This window comes from Pelmatolapia mariae, linkage group LG8, assembly GCF_036321145.2.
Source record: "Pelmatolapia mariae isolate MD_Pm_ZW linkage group LG8, Pm_UMD_F_2, whole genome shotgun sequence".
NCBI lineage: Eukaryota > Metazoa > Chordata > Actinopteri > Cichliformes > Cichlidae > Pelmatolapia > Pelmatolapia mariae.
The window spans coordinates 3,339,776-3,356,667 of NC_086234.1; the positions used below are offsets into that span (position 1 = coordinate 3,339,776).

Sequence of the window (16,892 nt, forward strand, 5' to 3'; positions counted from 1 at the left end):
TCAAAAACAAAACACATGAAATGTTGATATCAGTAATATTAATTACTTTTTGAAAATGTTTACGTTGTTTCAAAACAGCTGGGGGGAAAGGAGGCATTACCTCTTCTATTAAAAGGTATCCTGTGGAGTTTTTGTCAGCTCTATACAGCAGCTCCTAACAAACAAACAAAGCCATTAAAGAAGAAGACTGGTGACTACAAAACACAGGTCAAGTATTTAATGTTGTTTTATGAAAGAAAATGCATTCAACAACACGACATACACATTCTGAATTTTTGCTTCATAAAGAATTTTAGTTGCTCAACAGTTAAGAATTTAAATGGGTCTAGTTTACATTTCATCGTCACAAAAAGAAGACAGACGTAAATGTTTCAAGAAACAAAGAAAATGAAACAGATTTATCTAAATGAACATTACAAAGTCAGCAAACTGAGAAATAAACACAAAAAGCAAATACAAGAGAAGTATCAACTGGTCACATTTTACATGTTAATTCATGCCTACTTTTATTTTAGCACTCTTTGTTTTAAAAGCAAATTAATTTGTTTGTTTTAGTCTTTTATTTATTTTTTGTTGGGAGCTCTGGTCCTCCACAGTCATAATCATACTCTTTGACATTACACATACATGACTGATTACCCAGTTGCTAACAAATACACTCAGCCAGCTGGAGGAACCTTTACAACCAGAATTACACTGCTTTTGCCATTTAAATTGCAATGCTCATGAAAAATCGTGAAAATGAAAAAAAAAAACCCCATGTCATCAAAATTTTATAAACTAAATTTTAACAACATTGAAATACACCACTGAATTAATCTGATATTGAGTTCTGCTCACTAAACTTTGTCGTTCAGAGTTAAAAACTGTTCCCAGGCCAACCTGGTGCCCAAAATAAGCGCTGGTTCAGCAGATACATCCAACATACTGGTACTGGTAAAGCTTTACCTAAGGTGCTGCTGATTTACATCCATAATGAAACAAGTATTGCATTTTTATTAAACTTTATTAAAGATCCCACTCACTGTGTTCGGTTTAGCCCAAAACAGCTGCTGCCTTCTGCAGAAATCAAACCTGAGGGTTTTCTGACAGAAAGGCTTTCTAATATGTTGAGTTTGTGTTTTCTTTCTGAAAATGTGTCTTCAGTGGTTGACAATGCAGGTAAGCACGAGTGCTGCAGATAAATTTAATGCTTCAGTCACACAGGTGTAGAGACCTGTGGGCAGCCCCAAATACTCATGACCTCCAGCAACCACTAAATCAAGTGAAGTTCATATTTTCATTTGCTAGGTGGTTGGCGATTGGTTGTGCAACTGAATCATCTCAGATCGGTTGCTGGTTGTGGACCTCCCCTACCAATTGGCAGGTAACTATTCAGTGGTCAGCACCTGGTGGGAGATCAACCCAGACTGGGTATATGTAGCAGGATCCTCAGAGCAACTCCAGTCCTACTCACCTTGCCGGACAATTCAGATCTCATTATGTCTCTTTACTCTCCATCCTTAGTGTAGTGATGGCTATCCTCAGGCATTGGTAACATGCTGAATTCAGTAGTTCAATAAGAGAACTTGATGGCAGAATTGGAGAGGGTTGTCTTTGTTTAATCCCTGAGAATTAAGTCTGCCATGTATCACATGCTTCTGCAGATCGTCTGCCTGACAAAGGCATCTTCTAACTGCAGCTGTCCTTTTAACCTGGCTTGAAAATGGCATCGACTGCCCAGTACCTGGTGACTACCAGCAGCTATCGCACTCTAGTCTTCTGTCTGTGGTTAGTATAGCGCCATTTCTGGTGTTGCTCATGAGGTCTGTGGTGCCACTGTAGACACCCCGAAGATGGTGTCACGTCTATGCCAGGCACCCTGACAGTTGACAGGAGGTGAGTAAGAAGTTTGGCACTTAATGGAGTGCAGAGTACTGACAGTCAATGCTTGACAGTTCACCAGAGAATCCTTAGCTACCAACTTTCGTCAAGCATAAATACAGTGGAAAACAAAAAAGAGATACTTGGCCACAGCTTCTGTTGTCTCTCCACAGAACTTCAACAAATGCCAGATGCCATTAGTTTGATTGTGTCCACATGTGTCTAACTGTTGTGTTCAGTCCTGGATAATGAGGAAAATGCCAAACACATTATCCCCAAAGCCTGGAGAGACGAGGCAGTCATGCAAGATATTTGTAGCAGGAAGTCATGATGACAAAAGGCAGCGAGTCTACCTGAAGCATGACTATAACACTGCTGGAGCTCTAACCTGGTAGGCTAACTTGTGGCTGTGGAGAGATTTGAATGAATAAGGCAATTATTTTTAGCTTTTTTGGTATCCCTATATCCCAGTGTAATAAATAAAAAATACAAGATAGTTCACTCACATGAAAAGAAATTGAAATTTTAATTTCAAATTTAGAATATAAGAATTTAAAGGTCACAATGGTCCATATATAAAGTACAATATAATGAGAAACATCTGCTTTTTCTATTTTTCAATTTTACACATAACACCGACAAGAAACTGAGACCCTCCGCCTTCAAAGTAAAAGTTGCGCCAATTAAAATGTCTTGCAGCTGTAAGGCACAAGTTTTACTACTGTGATACAAGGAATCAAGAAGTAAGTACCAGTGAAACATGATTGTTTATTAACATAAACACTCAGCTATGATCAGTAAATAAATTGTGAAATAGTTCACAAAGTCAATAAAAAAATTAATTTGCTGGGACAGAGGCTACTGGGGTGGTGCTGGCCGGGACTGGAAATAGGAACTGCTGAGCAGAGTGCTGCTCGGGCCTGGAATCGACTCCATGGAGCCCGGAGGGAGGAGGACTGGAACTGAGGGCTGCTGCCGCTGCTGACGGGCAGTACGGAAACGAATAAGCATCCCCATAGTCTCCTGCTGAAACATTGACCACTGTTCCTCTGTTAGCATGCCCACCTCGGTGCTCAGGTATTGACAGTACATGACTCGGTTGTTGCTCAACCCCCCAACGGCCGCCTGCAGGGACTCCATAGCTACCTGCAGGGACCTCATAGCCGTCTGCAGTGAGGACATGCTGTTTGGGATTTGAAGAACTGCCTTGTTGACGCAGCGGCTGGCGAGCTTGGCCTTCTTGCCCTTTAACTTTGGGGTTTGACTGGAGGGAACAGGAGACGGAGACCCAGGACGACTTGATGACCTCGCAGGCTCTTCGTCTCCTTCTTCTTCTTCCTCTTCCTCCTCCTCCTCTTCCACTCCGGTATTGGTGGACTGTGCCCCTTGAAGCTTTTTAAACACAAGCAAACAAACATTAACATAAATATCAAATGCATACAAGGCAAGTGCAGACATTTTATAGCACATTTACTTTTGCTTAACTACTTCACCTGCTGCTGAAACGCCATTAAACAGAGCAGTTACAAGGGAGAGAAAACAAACAAACAAAAGGGCATATTACTCTACCTTTCCCAGGCTGCTCCTGCGGATGGTCATGTGCTTGTCCAAGAATTTGAACATATCTGAAGTCCACCGCTGCCTGGCTGTCAGTGGTCTTGTCGCCTGCTCATTCTTCTTCTTCCTTAGTTTACCATAGACGGTCCGCATGTTGCGGAACCACCCCCAGAGGAAGTTCCCTGAGCACAGTCAAAAAAAACCCACAAACATAAATGTCCCGTTTAAAAAAAGATAAAAAACGTTAGAGTGTTTTAAGATACTGTGCATCAACAGAAATTACAGAGACATAGCTCACCGGTAACTCCTAGCTCCTCGGCCTTCTGATCCAGCAGCTGCTCTCGCCTGCGCTTGTCCTTGAAGTCGCGTGCTGTCTGGTCGTAGAAGAAGGGGTGAGCTGCAAACCACTCTACGAGGTGGTCTTCCTGTTCGGGCGAGAGAGTCGCCTCTGGCTCCATCCGGATCCTCTTCTTGGCCCCGGGCCAATGCGACACCATTGGCTTTTCATCTTCTATCTCCAACTCTGGCTCCCCGGTCACAACTCTGTGGCCAACACGTCCGTGCAGGCTGGCTGAGGAGCCCGGCTCCAGCATTGTGTGTGACACGTTGGCAATGAGTGACAGCGAGGGGTCACTGTTTTCATCTGAGTCCTTCTGGTATTGAGAGGTTGCTAGAGTGATGTCCGAACTGGAACTGGCAGGCAGGCACTTCTGCCATCTCCCTCTTCCCTTCATGGATCTACGTGCAGTCCTCCTTTCCATTGGCGGTATGCTGAATCTTGACACGTTTTTTTGCATCATGTTTGGTGACTGGCTGTAGACTTGTTGGCGCTGTCGACACACCTGCATTTACAGTTAGAGGTCAAGTGATTAAAAGCTCTCAAGGTTGCCAACCAGTCCCGCTGACCGCTCGGCAAGTAGTCATTGAGTGTCTGCAGACAAGTTGGGGTCTTCCATGCAAACTATGGGTAACAATCTGCTAGCAACCAAAGCAATCGCTATGAGGTTTTTGGTGCAACACAATACACCTCTTTGCCATTAATTTTAGCTAGTGACAGCCAGCAACCACTTGCCAAGCAGTCGGGGATTACACATTTTACCCTAGCGACCAGTGGTTGGCAGGATGATCGTCAACTGGTCTCTAGGCCTGTGTGACTGGGGCTTAAGGCAACGAAAAAAACTATATACAGTTTCACATTGTTGGTCATGTAATTAATAAAATTATATTCCAAGTTTAAGTACATTAAACCTTATTTAAAACTATATATAGCAGAGTACTGATGATTTTCTTTTGGTAGAAATCCAAGGCCCAGAATTATAAAATTATATAAAATATAAATAATATAAAATATATAAAATTATATTTCCAAGAAAGTTTGCTTCAACTCAAATCATCTCAAACAAATTCTTTTAAAAAGTAAACACAGAAATAGATACATTTCACAGTGGGATTAAGGCTCACTCTAATTTGTAAAAGTCTTGTCTTTCACCCATTTAGCCACCAAAGCCTATAGTGGCTTTCTTGATCATTATGACTTCCAGGAAGCTAACAGAAAGTCCTAAAGGCGATCTTCTCTAACTATCTCTCCTGATATAAATTAACTGAGGTCTAATTTCTTACCTATAAGTACTGATTTACCAATGATAGATTGTATATTACCCCAAGTACAACTAGTATCACTGTTTTATATTTATGTAGCAATTAATTGTACAAAATAATGGAAATGTGAACAACTGGGGAAACAGTATTAACATGTCCCCATGTGTCTCAGACTTCCCTGTCATGTAAAGATTTCTGCACTACCAAACTGTTTCTCTTTTACATTAACTTTCACATGTCTTTTCAGTTTTTCTGATCATGTAAAGTTCTTCCCACACACTTCACAGCCAAATGGTTTCTCTCCGACATGAAGTTGCATGTGTCTCTTTAGATTGCCTCCTCGGTTGAATCCTTCGCCACAAACACCACAGCCATATGGTTTCTCTCCAGTATGAACTATCTTGTGAATCTTCAAACTTTCGTGATTAGTAAATATCTTACCAAAGACATCACATCTAAACAGTTTTTCTCCTGTGTGAATTTTCATGTGTTTAGTAAAAGTAGAAGAATGTCTATATTTCTTTGTACAAATCTTACAACAGAAAGGTTTCTCTCGTGTGTGGATTCTTATTTGAGACTTAAGATGAGTGTTTTGGTTAAATCTTTTGCCACAGACCTCGCAGCTATATGGCTCATAACCCAATGGCCTCTCTGCTGTGTGGACTTTTCTGTGAGCCTTGAAATGCATCTTCTGCTTGAATCTTTTACAACAAACACCACAACTAAATTGTTTCTCTACTGTGTGGACACTCTGGTGTCTTTTCAAATCTCCTGAATATGAAAAATCTTTTGCTACAAACATCACAACCAAATGGTTTCTCTTCTGTGTGAACTCTTGTGTGTCTATTGAGATTAGATTGATTTCCAAATCTTTTTTCACAAACATTACAACCAAATGGTTTCTCCCCTGTATGAACTCTAACGTGTGTATTAAAATGTGCCTTTTGGTTAAAACTTTGTCCACAAATATCACAGCCCAATAGTTTCTCATCTGTGTGGAGTCTCATGTGTTGAGTAAGATTAGACTAATGTCCAAATGTTTTTTTTTTTCACAAATACGGCAACTAAATGGTTTCTCTCCTGTGTGGACTCTCATGTGTCTTTTAAGACTATACCGCTGTCTTAAAGATGTTTCACAAACATTACAGCCAAATGGTTTCTCTTCGGTGTAGTCTGTCCTCTGAGACTCTACATTTTTCCTCACTGTATGAAATTTCTTAATTTCCAAGCTGGAGCTGGAAGATAATTTTTCTGAATGGCATGTCATGTGTTTTTGAAGAGACTGCTTTTGGAGAAATTCTTTATCACACTCTGAGCAGCTAAAGGATTTGTTTAAAGTGTTAAATGCCCCCTGACTCTTTATGCCTGACTCAAGTTCCCTGCTCACCTTCCAAACATCATCACTGTGTCTGGTTTTAGGTCCAGAATCTGATACAGGCTCCTTCCAGTCATCATCATCATTACTCACTTCAGTCTCAGAAGAGTCTGAAGCCTTTACATCAGTTTTTGGTTGTAAATAAATATGTGTATCAAGGTTCCCTTCTGATTCTGGTCCTCCACAGTCCTCTTCATCAGGCTCTGTTTTTACCTGTTTAGCTGGGCTGCTGGTCAGAGGCTCCATCTCACTGTTGTCTTCAGTTTGGCTTTGATGAAGCTGCAAAGACTGAGACTTCTCTTTATCATCATCTTCACTCTTTACAGTAACAATAGTGAATGGGAAAGTGGTGACATCAGTCACCTTCAATCCATTATGCTGCTCTCCCTCCTGATTGGTCCAGAGTTCTTCCTGTTCCTCCTTTATCTGCAGAGACTCTCGGTCCTGCTGGTCCAGACCGAGGCTCCATTCAGGGTGATCCTCTTTCATCTCCAGCAGCTGCTGAACTTCTGCAGAAAACAGCCAAACACATGGAGTTAAAGTATTATAAAGGCAATTGTAGCCCTGAAGTATTCTAGGAATCTGATAGAAATTAGAAGAAAGAATGAAACTATACTGAGATGAGTGAAAATCTTTAGCAAGCTTGTGTTTCTAGTCGGTTTTCAGCCTGGAATAAAAGAAATGCTTTATCATTGTACTTCCAGTGAGTGTTTTAAAAGAAATGTTGTCAGGATGAAGAAGTTTGTGAAAGTGAAACAAGTTGGGTTTTTTCCCCACTTTGCTTCAGCAGAGTTTATAAGAGAATTCCTGCTTCAAAGCCATCATATAAATAATAATTTAAAGGTACAGGCCATAAAATGAGATATATATGTTATACCCATAAATATAGAGTATTGAATAGTGTGTAATTATGTCTTCCAGCAAAGAATGAATCAATTACAAAACTATTACAAAATTACACGTTTTAATGCTCAGTTTTTAAAACCTCACTGTGTAACTACAGCCCAGCAGCTCACAGTTTGCCAGGCATCAAATATTTGATCAGGTTAGAAAAAAATCATTCTGATTTGAATGGGTACATGAAGCTGAGGATCGGGATTTTTAAAATTATGAGTAATACAAACCATGCAGCAGTATATTAATGACTAACTAATTCTGAATGGATTATCTCCTGAGTGACGTTTGGTCCAATTAGAGCATCTTTCTCCTGCCATGTGATTGCATTTGTCCCTAAAAATCGTGAACCTTCATGTTAATTTTTATCGATGGGAAAAAGATTTGCGTTCATCCTCCAGCTTCACTGTGTGTTTATATTATGCTAACCATAGCGCTGTAGCTAGCCACCACATTAGGGCTGCACGATTAATCGTTAGAAAATCGCGATCTCGATTCATACTTATGTGCGATCTCATTTCCAAATGACAACGATTTTAAAAAAAAAAAAAAAAAAAAAGACGACGACGATTGTACCGCATTTTGATCCGGGACGTAATCTGCATGAAAACAAGCGCTCACTCTTCCTGCTCAACAAATGACAAGGGCGGAGCCTTATACCATGTGATACAGAAGCTGTGCCGTGATGCTCAAATTGGCAGGGAAAAAACAACGGAGAACACGTCAGGGATGACGAGAAAGTGACAGGAGAAAATCCGTCCCGGTCAACCACCCAAACATCAATAACGGGAACCTTATACAGCGCTTCCCCATACCCGTCGAACTCCCGCAGGCACAAAGAAATTACGGAGGCTATTACTTATCACCTGACCAAAGATATATCAACACTGTGCAAAACGAGGGATTTAGGAAAATGATCAACACCCTAGACAAATGCTACACAGTGCCGTCCCGCAACTATTTTTCTATTGTTGCACTACCTGCTCTATACACGCAGTGTCGAGCAAAGGTGGAGACGGAATTTCAAGCAGTACAACATTTTACGGCAACCACAAAATGTGAGGCATTTATTGTTTTAATGTTTATTTATTGTTTTTATGTTCAGTTTCAACTGTTACGAAGTTGATGTGCAGTTAATAAGTGCAATAAATATTTATATTGGAAAAGAAAATCGTGATCTCAATTCTAAGCAAAAAAATCGTGATTCTCATTTTATGCAAAATCGTGCAGCCCTACACCACATCATTATACACCAGCTAGCCCAACTTCAGCAACCCTACAAACGTCACTGCTGTTTAGTTTTCTGTCTTCATTTATGTTGGAAGTGATAGCAGAGCTGTATGTTTTAATTTTTCAGAAATTTCAGAAATTTTTCAGAACTTCAAACTTTGTTAAACTTCATAAATCCTGTTTCTCATGGATGCCTGGATTTGAAACTTTATTGCAGAGCAGCCACACTGATCATTTTATTAAAGATGAAAGAATTTAGACAGTTTTTATCTCTCAGTGTTTGTTTGGGACCTGAAGAGGAGTTTGGACCCGGAAATGACTCATGACCTCAGACTTAATAGGCGGATAGCTAGGATTATACACTTAACTGGGAGGAGTAAGATGACAGAACACAGCTGACTGCAATCTACTCTATTCCCAGGAAATATATTTAACATACTGATATAAATACATAAAGAATGTTAACATATTCATCACCTGAGCTAACTGCTCAGTTTAGTTTAGATTTTTTTCCCTCAGTGTGGCCACCAGTTGGCACTGCATTATATGTGCGCTTAAAAAACAGATTCAAATGGTCACTAAATCCAATTCAGTCCAATTCATTTTTATTTGCCTCATACATAATCACATAAAGAGGCTCAAAGAGCTTCACGGGCATAAAAAAAAAACAAATAAACATAAGAAATGAGGTCACTTACATATTAAAACAGAAGTTTAAACAAACAAGCAAAACCATCAGGAACACACAAACATAACACATTAGGAAAAATAAACTGCATATAAATTATAACTCAGTCCAATTCAAGAGAAACGTCCATTTTTTCTTTGTATGACTTTGTCATGGTTACATATCCATTAGTGCTATTTGGCATGGACCTGACTTGTAAACTGCAAACTGCAAAAACAAACAAACAAAAAAAACAACAACAACCACCAACAACAACTTTTATTTGTGTGTTTGCTAATGGTTTTTTCATAAGCTTCCCTGTCTTTCTCATTATGTTTGGTGCACCCCTATAATATGCTGCTACCCTCACCTATGGCAACGAGCTGTGGGCAGTGACAGAAGTGAAATAATGACACTGCAGATAAAAGTAGAAGAAACAAGACTCATCTGAAGGATGTCTCTGCTCTCTGTGTAAGTGTGCAATCTCTGGCTTATCCTGACATGCACCTCCTGGGGAATGTAACTACATGTCAGGTCAAAGTTGCCAACTAATGTGATTGTTCTGTTCAGCGCTGTTGATTAGTGAGAGAATAACAATTGCTGTCTTGATACAAGGAATAATAATTACAGCATCAATATAACGACTCACAAATACCAGCAAATTCCTGGAAGGAGAATGCTGAAACTACAAAGAATGGGGGAAAACTACAAGGAAAAACATGTTTTTCTGACAAAGGTGAGGACCCAGTATTTTATTTATTTCTGTTGGCTGGCACTACATATGAAACACCGGGACAAACCACAACTAACCCATAATGCACCTGCACAAGTGTAAATGCCAGCAAAAATGTCAGCCACTTATGTAGGTTACGTCACCGGCTCTACAAAGATTCCCCACAGAAATCCAAATCAGCCCTTAGAGACAGCGTGGGCTTCTGTGCTTAGACTGCTGCACCTTAAAAGTGGAGCTAATTTGATGCCCTGCTCCACCAGCACACAAAGGCACACAGTAAGAAGTGGTGTGTAAATGTGTGAATGTGGCTTGTAAAGCAAGTAAAAAGTAATTTGAGTGTTCAGTCAGAAGAAAACACTGCTATGGTTACAGTTCTGGTCAGAAGTTTCCATCCACTCATCAAGGGCATGAACACCATGGTGATTTTGGCCTTTTAATGAGTGATGCCAAAGGTTCTGTAATGTCTTAAGTTGTCTAGATCAAAGCCTATTCAGATTCAGAGTCATCTTTATTTGGCCGAGTTTGTGCATACAGATGAGGAATCTGACTCTGGTTCCCTTTGCTCTCTGTATACAAAAAGAAACCATTTTAAATAAGCAATATATTCACAAGGAGATAATAATATAAGGATACAAGTAACAGAAAGTCTTAAAAAACTATACAAACTATAACAAACTTCTATATACTGGTGAGTGCAACCTTGATGAACCTTAGATATTAATTTTAAAAGTGCAAATTGTGTAGTACAATGTGCACATGGCCTGAACAGTGGGTTATTTCAGTGTCCATCCAGCCTGGGGGAAGAAGCCATTGCTGTGATGACTGCTTTTGTAAACAGTGCTCTGTAGAACCTGACCTAAGGATGCAGCTTAAACCAGGATGTTTAAGGATCTGCAGAGATGTTTTCTATTAACTTCTCATTAATGATCATGATTGATGACAGCTGGTAGTTTCTCTTTGCAGCATAAAAAGGATTTGTTTGACGCCGCTCAGTGGACTGACGGATACTGAGAACATAGGGAAAGTACAAAGAATTCAGTTCTGAGAAGAATGATAGATTTACAGAAGCTGGGAAGCTCGCTCTGAGCCATTTTTTAGACAGCTGCATATTCCAAGATCAATACGCAAGTACAAATTATTCAGACGTGTCACCACTTTGGTCTTGAAGAAGAACTGTCAGACTCAGAAAGGAGGACTATGGTTAGGATGTTCAGGAACAGCCCAGGAACCATCGAGTCTCATACCTGCCATGAACTGGAAACTACTGTAACACCAGCACAACTGTCCACAGTGAAGCCAGGGTTACAGGGTACCGACCAACAAAGAAGCCTCAGCTACAAAATCAAAACCTTCAAGCTCAACTGAAATCTGCAGCTGCCCACGTGGACGAGCCAAATACCTTCTCGAGAAAATTTTTATGGTCAGACGACACAAAGATTGAGCTGTTTGGTCACAAATACAAGAGTCAAGCTGAAGAATTCAAACCTAAGAAGACTGACTGTCAAACATGCTGTGGCCCGTTTCCTGCCAGTGGTACTGGTATATAACACAACGTGAATAGAATAATTAAGAAGGAAAACTACCTCCAAATCCCTCAACTTCACATCAGATCAACAGCTTGATGGTTCAAGCTTGGACATGGTTGGATGTTTCCGCAGGAGAACGATCCCAAACACACCACTGGTTTTGAAATGGATAAAGCAGGCTAGCATTAAACTTCTGGATTTACGTGGCTCCGACCTCAACCCTATTTGAGCACTATACTTAAGAGCTGATCTGTGCCAAGAAATGAACCAATTTAAAAACAAAAATTATGCCAGGAAGAGTGGTCAAATATTCACTCAGAATTATGCCAGAAGCTTGTTGATGGATACAAAAACAACAAAAAACTGAAGTGCAGTTCGTTAAGGGACATTTAGCCAACCAAAAGTTTATATTTTATATTATTTTATGTTTATATTTGAGTCTGTATGTATATTTTTCACCCTGTGTGGATTAAAGAGGAAAAAAAACACGCATTAAAAATACAATCATTCCACACTGCAAAAAGATCAGTTAAACTCCATATTACAGTGACATTCGTGCCCATGATGAGTGGATGTAAACCTGTGACCACAGCTGTAGATGCATAATCAGCCCTCCACCCTGAAGCAGATCGGAAACTGGGAAAGATTGGATCGCTGCACTCCTCCTCGTAACCAACCTTAACTCACACCGGTGTTACTTGTGTCCTACGAGCTGTCCCAGGATAATGTGAACTGATTTAATGAAGTGAAGGAAAAAAAAAACACACGGCCATCCCGTCCCTGTTTGGTGTGTTAGCAGCTAGCCCGTTTCCTCCACATTAAATCTGTCGTTATTCTCACCGGAGGTTTGGCTGCCCTCGTCTTTTTGCTGCTGATGGACTCCGAGCGGGTTAATCTGCTGCATCTCTTCGAAGGACAGACTCTCAGCGCTGTGCTGCTGCAGATAATCCGCTCCATTCATGGTGTCCGCAGATATTTTCTGCTTCACAATAAACTGCAGGCTCCTTCGGAGTCAGCACAAAAGATCACAGTCGCACACTTACACGTCACTGCTGCTCGGGTCCCGCGTCTACAGATGACATCATGCGTTATAACTGGAGACATCTGTAAACATGAATCCGATACGAATTTATTGACATATTATTATTATTATTGTATTTTTAAAAAAGTAATATAATCGAGCTCGAAACAGGATAACTTTTCTATTCCAGATTAATTTCAAAATTAATCTTAGTTTAAAAGTATTAGTATATCTGCACAAAAATACTTTAGTGTTCCTTTAGGTGACATCTCTAAGATGAATGGGTGTGATTTAATAGAATAAGGTAATGATGTAAGATGCAATCATGCTAGGCGAAGGAGTATTACTGATGATGTAGTATTTCACAGTGGATTTTTCAGTAATTAGAATATTGGTTTTGGTTGTGATCAGAGTCCCTGGGTGCGTCCTGAGGGTCACTGTGGTGCTGGGAAAGGTGTTCCTGAGTCTGTTTGTTCTTGGTCTCAGCGGTCTGTAGCGTTTGCCAGAAAACATGTTTGGCCCTGCTGAGGGAGATGAAGGTACCCAGGAATTTGAAGGCTGGCACCACTGATGCAGAGGGGGCCAGGTCTGCACCGCTGCTCCTTTGTTTTCCAATCTCAAAATCTCTGTAGGCAGAGTCAGTCATTGTATCACAGGCGAATGTGATGATGGTACTGTTGGGATGTCCAGGATGATAGTGTTGTATAGTCAGTAAAAAGCATCCTCTCAGAGCTCCTCTGGTGTTCTCCATGTGACTCAGTGCAGTGTGGAGAGCTGTGGCATCCTCAGTGGACCACTTTGCTCTGGTAAGACTGCTGTGTGTTGAAGGTGGGAGCGAGACAGCCTGTGCTGATCTGGATAATGGTTAGACTCAAAGTTGGGGACATGGCTGGTCTGACAGTGTTATGCTATAGCTGCCTGTGACAGGAAACATCTGTCTGCTATTCATCACCTCACTGAAACGTGGTGCTGGTCCCTTCTGGAGCATTTTAATGGAATTATCAGACAAATAATAACCACAAAAGAAGCTCATTAATCTGTTTTGGTGACTTAAATTCATAGTATTTTATTAGTCTGTTGCCAATAAACCACCAGGTAACTGTGTCTGTGCATTAACACCACCATTGGCTGCTAATTTAACACACCACTTAAATATGATAACTTCTCCAAGAACCCTAATTCAGTGGCAGCCAAATCAGTAATATTTAGGCTTCAAAATGCAGAGTCCAAAAACAGTGAGTGACATCATGGTTACGACTCCCATCTTTTAGATACAGTCAAGATTTAGTGCTATCTGCTGTTTGGTGACGCAGTGAAAGAAACCAACTCAGGTGCATAGCTTAAAAAAGAAAAAAGAAAAAAAAAAGAATAATTGAACTCCTGAGTTTATAAACTTTGTTGCAAGTGTGTAATCTTTTGCTATGAAATAAACTGATGTGCAAAAGTCTTGAGCCAACCCTCATTTCTTTATATTGTGCTTCCAAGGAGCCAGATGTCCTTTAATGTTTGGAGAATTATTCCAGAAAGAAACGATAGAAAGCTGCCTCAGAGTTCAGAGACTGTGTTAAAGAATAAATCTGGTGACACAAACATTCATTTTCTAGCTAATTATACTTGCATAAACTCTTTTTGCCTCGTAAACTATATTTCCACATATGTTTACAAAATATGAGGAAATGAGGAGCTGCTCGAGACGTGCACAGTTCTCTGTACTGTCTGCCTTTGGTGCATCACTCTAAACATCTCCACACTCCACCAAACTGTCGCTGCCTGGATGGTCTGTTACAAATAAACCAAAAACAAACAAAAGGCCAAGAAATATTATACAGTAACATTTAATCATGAAAAGGTCGAGTAGAGACCATAGAATGACGAGTGTCCATTCAAACAAAGGGGCGCGATAGGAGGAAAATACGGCACACAGCTAAACCACAGTCTTTTAAAAAATAAACTCAGTGCACAAATAATCTTACAAAGATTGCATAATATAAAGAAAGGTTATAAAATTTCCCAGAAATAGTGCAATTTTACCACCACCAGGAAAATAAAATAAAACCTGCCCCAATGTCGATGCCAGTCGTCTAAACGCTCCGCCGGAGAGTATTTTGGTTTTCGTCACGCGAACCGTTTTGAACTAAATGCTCTGCGGTCTGGAGGCAGGGCTGGGAGTGAAAAGAGAGCAGATGTTTCTGGATGGCTACATGTTACTGAGACACAACACACACATGCAAACAAACTCTTCATTGCACTTGGGAAAATGAATATAAAATGAGTTTCTATACAATAGTGTATATGGGACAGTCCAGAGAGGCCCACCTGTCGATACTCAGCACACACATTTAACTTAAAGCAGAGCCAGTGTTTCTACTCAGTCTGCAGACTAAAGGCTACATGTGTGCACAAACATACCCACAGGGCTTCAGTTTTCACATTTAATATAATAATAGCAGAAATCCCACTCATTTCCTCCACCAAAGGTATATTTCAATGTTTCTGAAGAAATCCAAGAAAAAGGTAATAACTCTGTGCTACAGAGTCGGACCACACCAACACGCCAGCAGCACACAAACACACCCACACATCCTCTGTCAGCTCAGATAATCCAACTGTGAGGACTGAGTTTGTGACGTTGCTGCACAACACTTCTGTTCCAGATATTTGATCCACCCCTGTGCCGGCACATCATTCTGCAACGCTCTCAAATTAAATAAAAATACATGTACTCATGATCTGCAGAAAAATCTCCCTCCTGGCTGCATTTATGATCACTAAAGAAATAAAACAAACATCATAAAAAGTGTCTTAAATTCCCTTTAACCCAAAATCCTCACACCTGAATGTCATGAAAGAATTACAATTTGTCGGTTTGCTGATAGGTATTGCACCAACACTGTTACTCCCTAGTACAAATCTACTAGATCAGGGGTGTCAAACATAATGTGAAGATTAAAAGAAGCTTTACAGCTTGGACTGTGTTTTGTGCTTAAGAAAGTAGAGTCTGACTCGTCCAGTTCATCTGAGCCAGAGGTCGCTTTACCGCCTTCTTCCTAAAACTAGTTCTGCCCCCCCAAACTAAACTATGCCTATAAAGTAAGGATGGTTTTTCCTAAATATAAAACAATTTGGCACCACTTTCCCTAAAAAAAGAACATATCTTAAATCCCTCCCCCCTTTTCATGAAATGACTGAAATAACAAGGAAAGAGAGATTTGTTAATTAAGGTAGCACAGACTTCTTATTGCCTTTAGTGTAATGTGGAGTAATTGTGCTTACATGCATCGTCACCACCTAAAAATCCCATTCTGATCCAGGACGAATCCTGGGAAAATGTGCATTTTTTTCCACTGTACAAAAAGAAGAAGAAGAAGAAGCAAAGTAAAATTCTGGGAATTAACTAAAAGTTTCTGTTTTCATTACAGATCAAAGTCCAGGCAATGTACTTTGTTATTTTAAAGACTGATTTCTTTAAGAGTTTAAACTTCTTTATACCAAATAAAAAGGCAAAAATCTGCTTTCTTTACACGTTTGTAAGGAACAGCATCAGAAAAAACTGGACCCAGAATCTAAAATGAGTTTGACACCCCTGTGCTAGAATACACTCACAAACACTATAAACAGCACAATATACACACATCAAATAAGCTAGACAGAGTTAACAAAACACAGCTGCATGATCCAAAGGGGCACCAACGTGAAACACGAGTGACGACAGGAGCTCCACGGAGCGGTCACTGAGTTACGAACCCTCCTCTCGCCGGAGGCCAAGCGTACATTCAACATCTGTTACGAAAAGAACGCCTAAACGAGCCCCGTCTGGATCCAACGTATCGCGCCACCTCGGAGGTCGTTCGTCTCTCTAGTGTCATGAGATGAGGGCGGAGTGCTACATGTACTGGTGTGCATATTCTACACTATATTCCTGCATCCTGCTGCCGGGCGACGCTCATCGCTCGCCCCAAAGAATCCGGCTACCACTTCTGAAAATAACCAGCCTCCTCTTTGTGAGTGTGCATGCTGAAACACTATGGAGAACGAAGGTCCGTTACGTTAAGATGAGGATGCTAGTGTAAGATGAGGAGAAGGGACTTTTTTCTTCAGCCTCAGAAGAATAAAAAGCAAACACGGTGTTAGTTTTTTTTAAAGGTTTAAAGAGCTGTTCCATGTCTCTTTAGGCATGTTAGTAGATAGGCGTTCACTTCACAGGATCACATCAACGACAGAGCAATTTCTGCACGTGCTACCGACACTAATAAACCAAAGATACTCGTCAGTGCCAATACGTGAGGAGGTGTGGTTCAGAGATGTGCTGCTTTGGTACGATTATGGACGGTAGTGCTTTTAAAAAAATAAACAAACAAAAAAAAACCCACACCCAAAGAGACGAGAAAACACATTTACAGTAACACTCCTGCTCAGGAGGACGGACG

The 16,892-nt window shown here is 40.5% G+C and overlaps 1 protein-coding gene across 2 annotated transcripts; it reads right to left on the reverse strand.

Annotated features, from left to right (window-relative positions):
* Positions 1-2,403: 2,403 nt before the first annotated feature.
* On the reverse strand, positions 2,404-12,473 carry wu:fb74b10 (uncharacterized). 2 transcript variants are annotated; one of them, XM_063482448.1, is made up of 6 exons: positions 12,285-12,473; positions 6,758-6,903; positions 6,608-6,682; positions 3,719-4,262; positions 3,433-3,602; positions 2,404-3,255 (listed from the first exon to the last, which is right to left on the reverse strand). In XM_063482448.1, the coding sequence occupies exons 1-6, from the start codon at positions 12,403-12,405 to the stop codon at positions 2,722-2,724; spliced, it is 1,590 nt and encodes a 529-aa protein (XP_063338518.1). In that variant the 5' UTR covers positions 12,406-12,473; the 3' UTR covers positions 2,404-2,721. The 2 variants fall into 2 exon arrangements, with proteins under 2 accessions (XP_063338518.1, XP_063338517.1); XM_063482447.1 differs by having other exon boundaries at positions 6,608-6,903.
* Between the last annotated feature and the right edge of the window lie 4,419 nt (positions 12,474-16,892).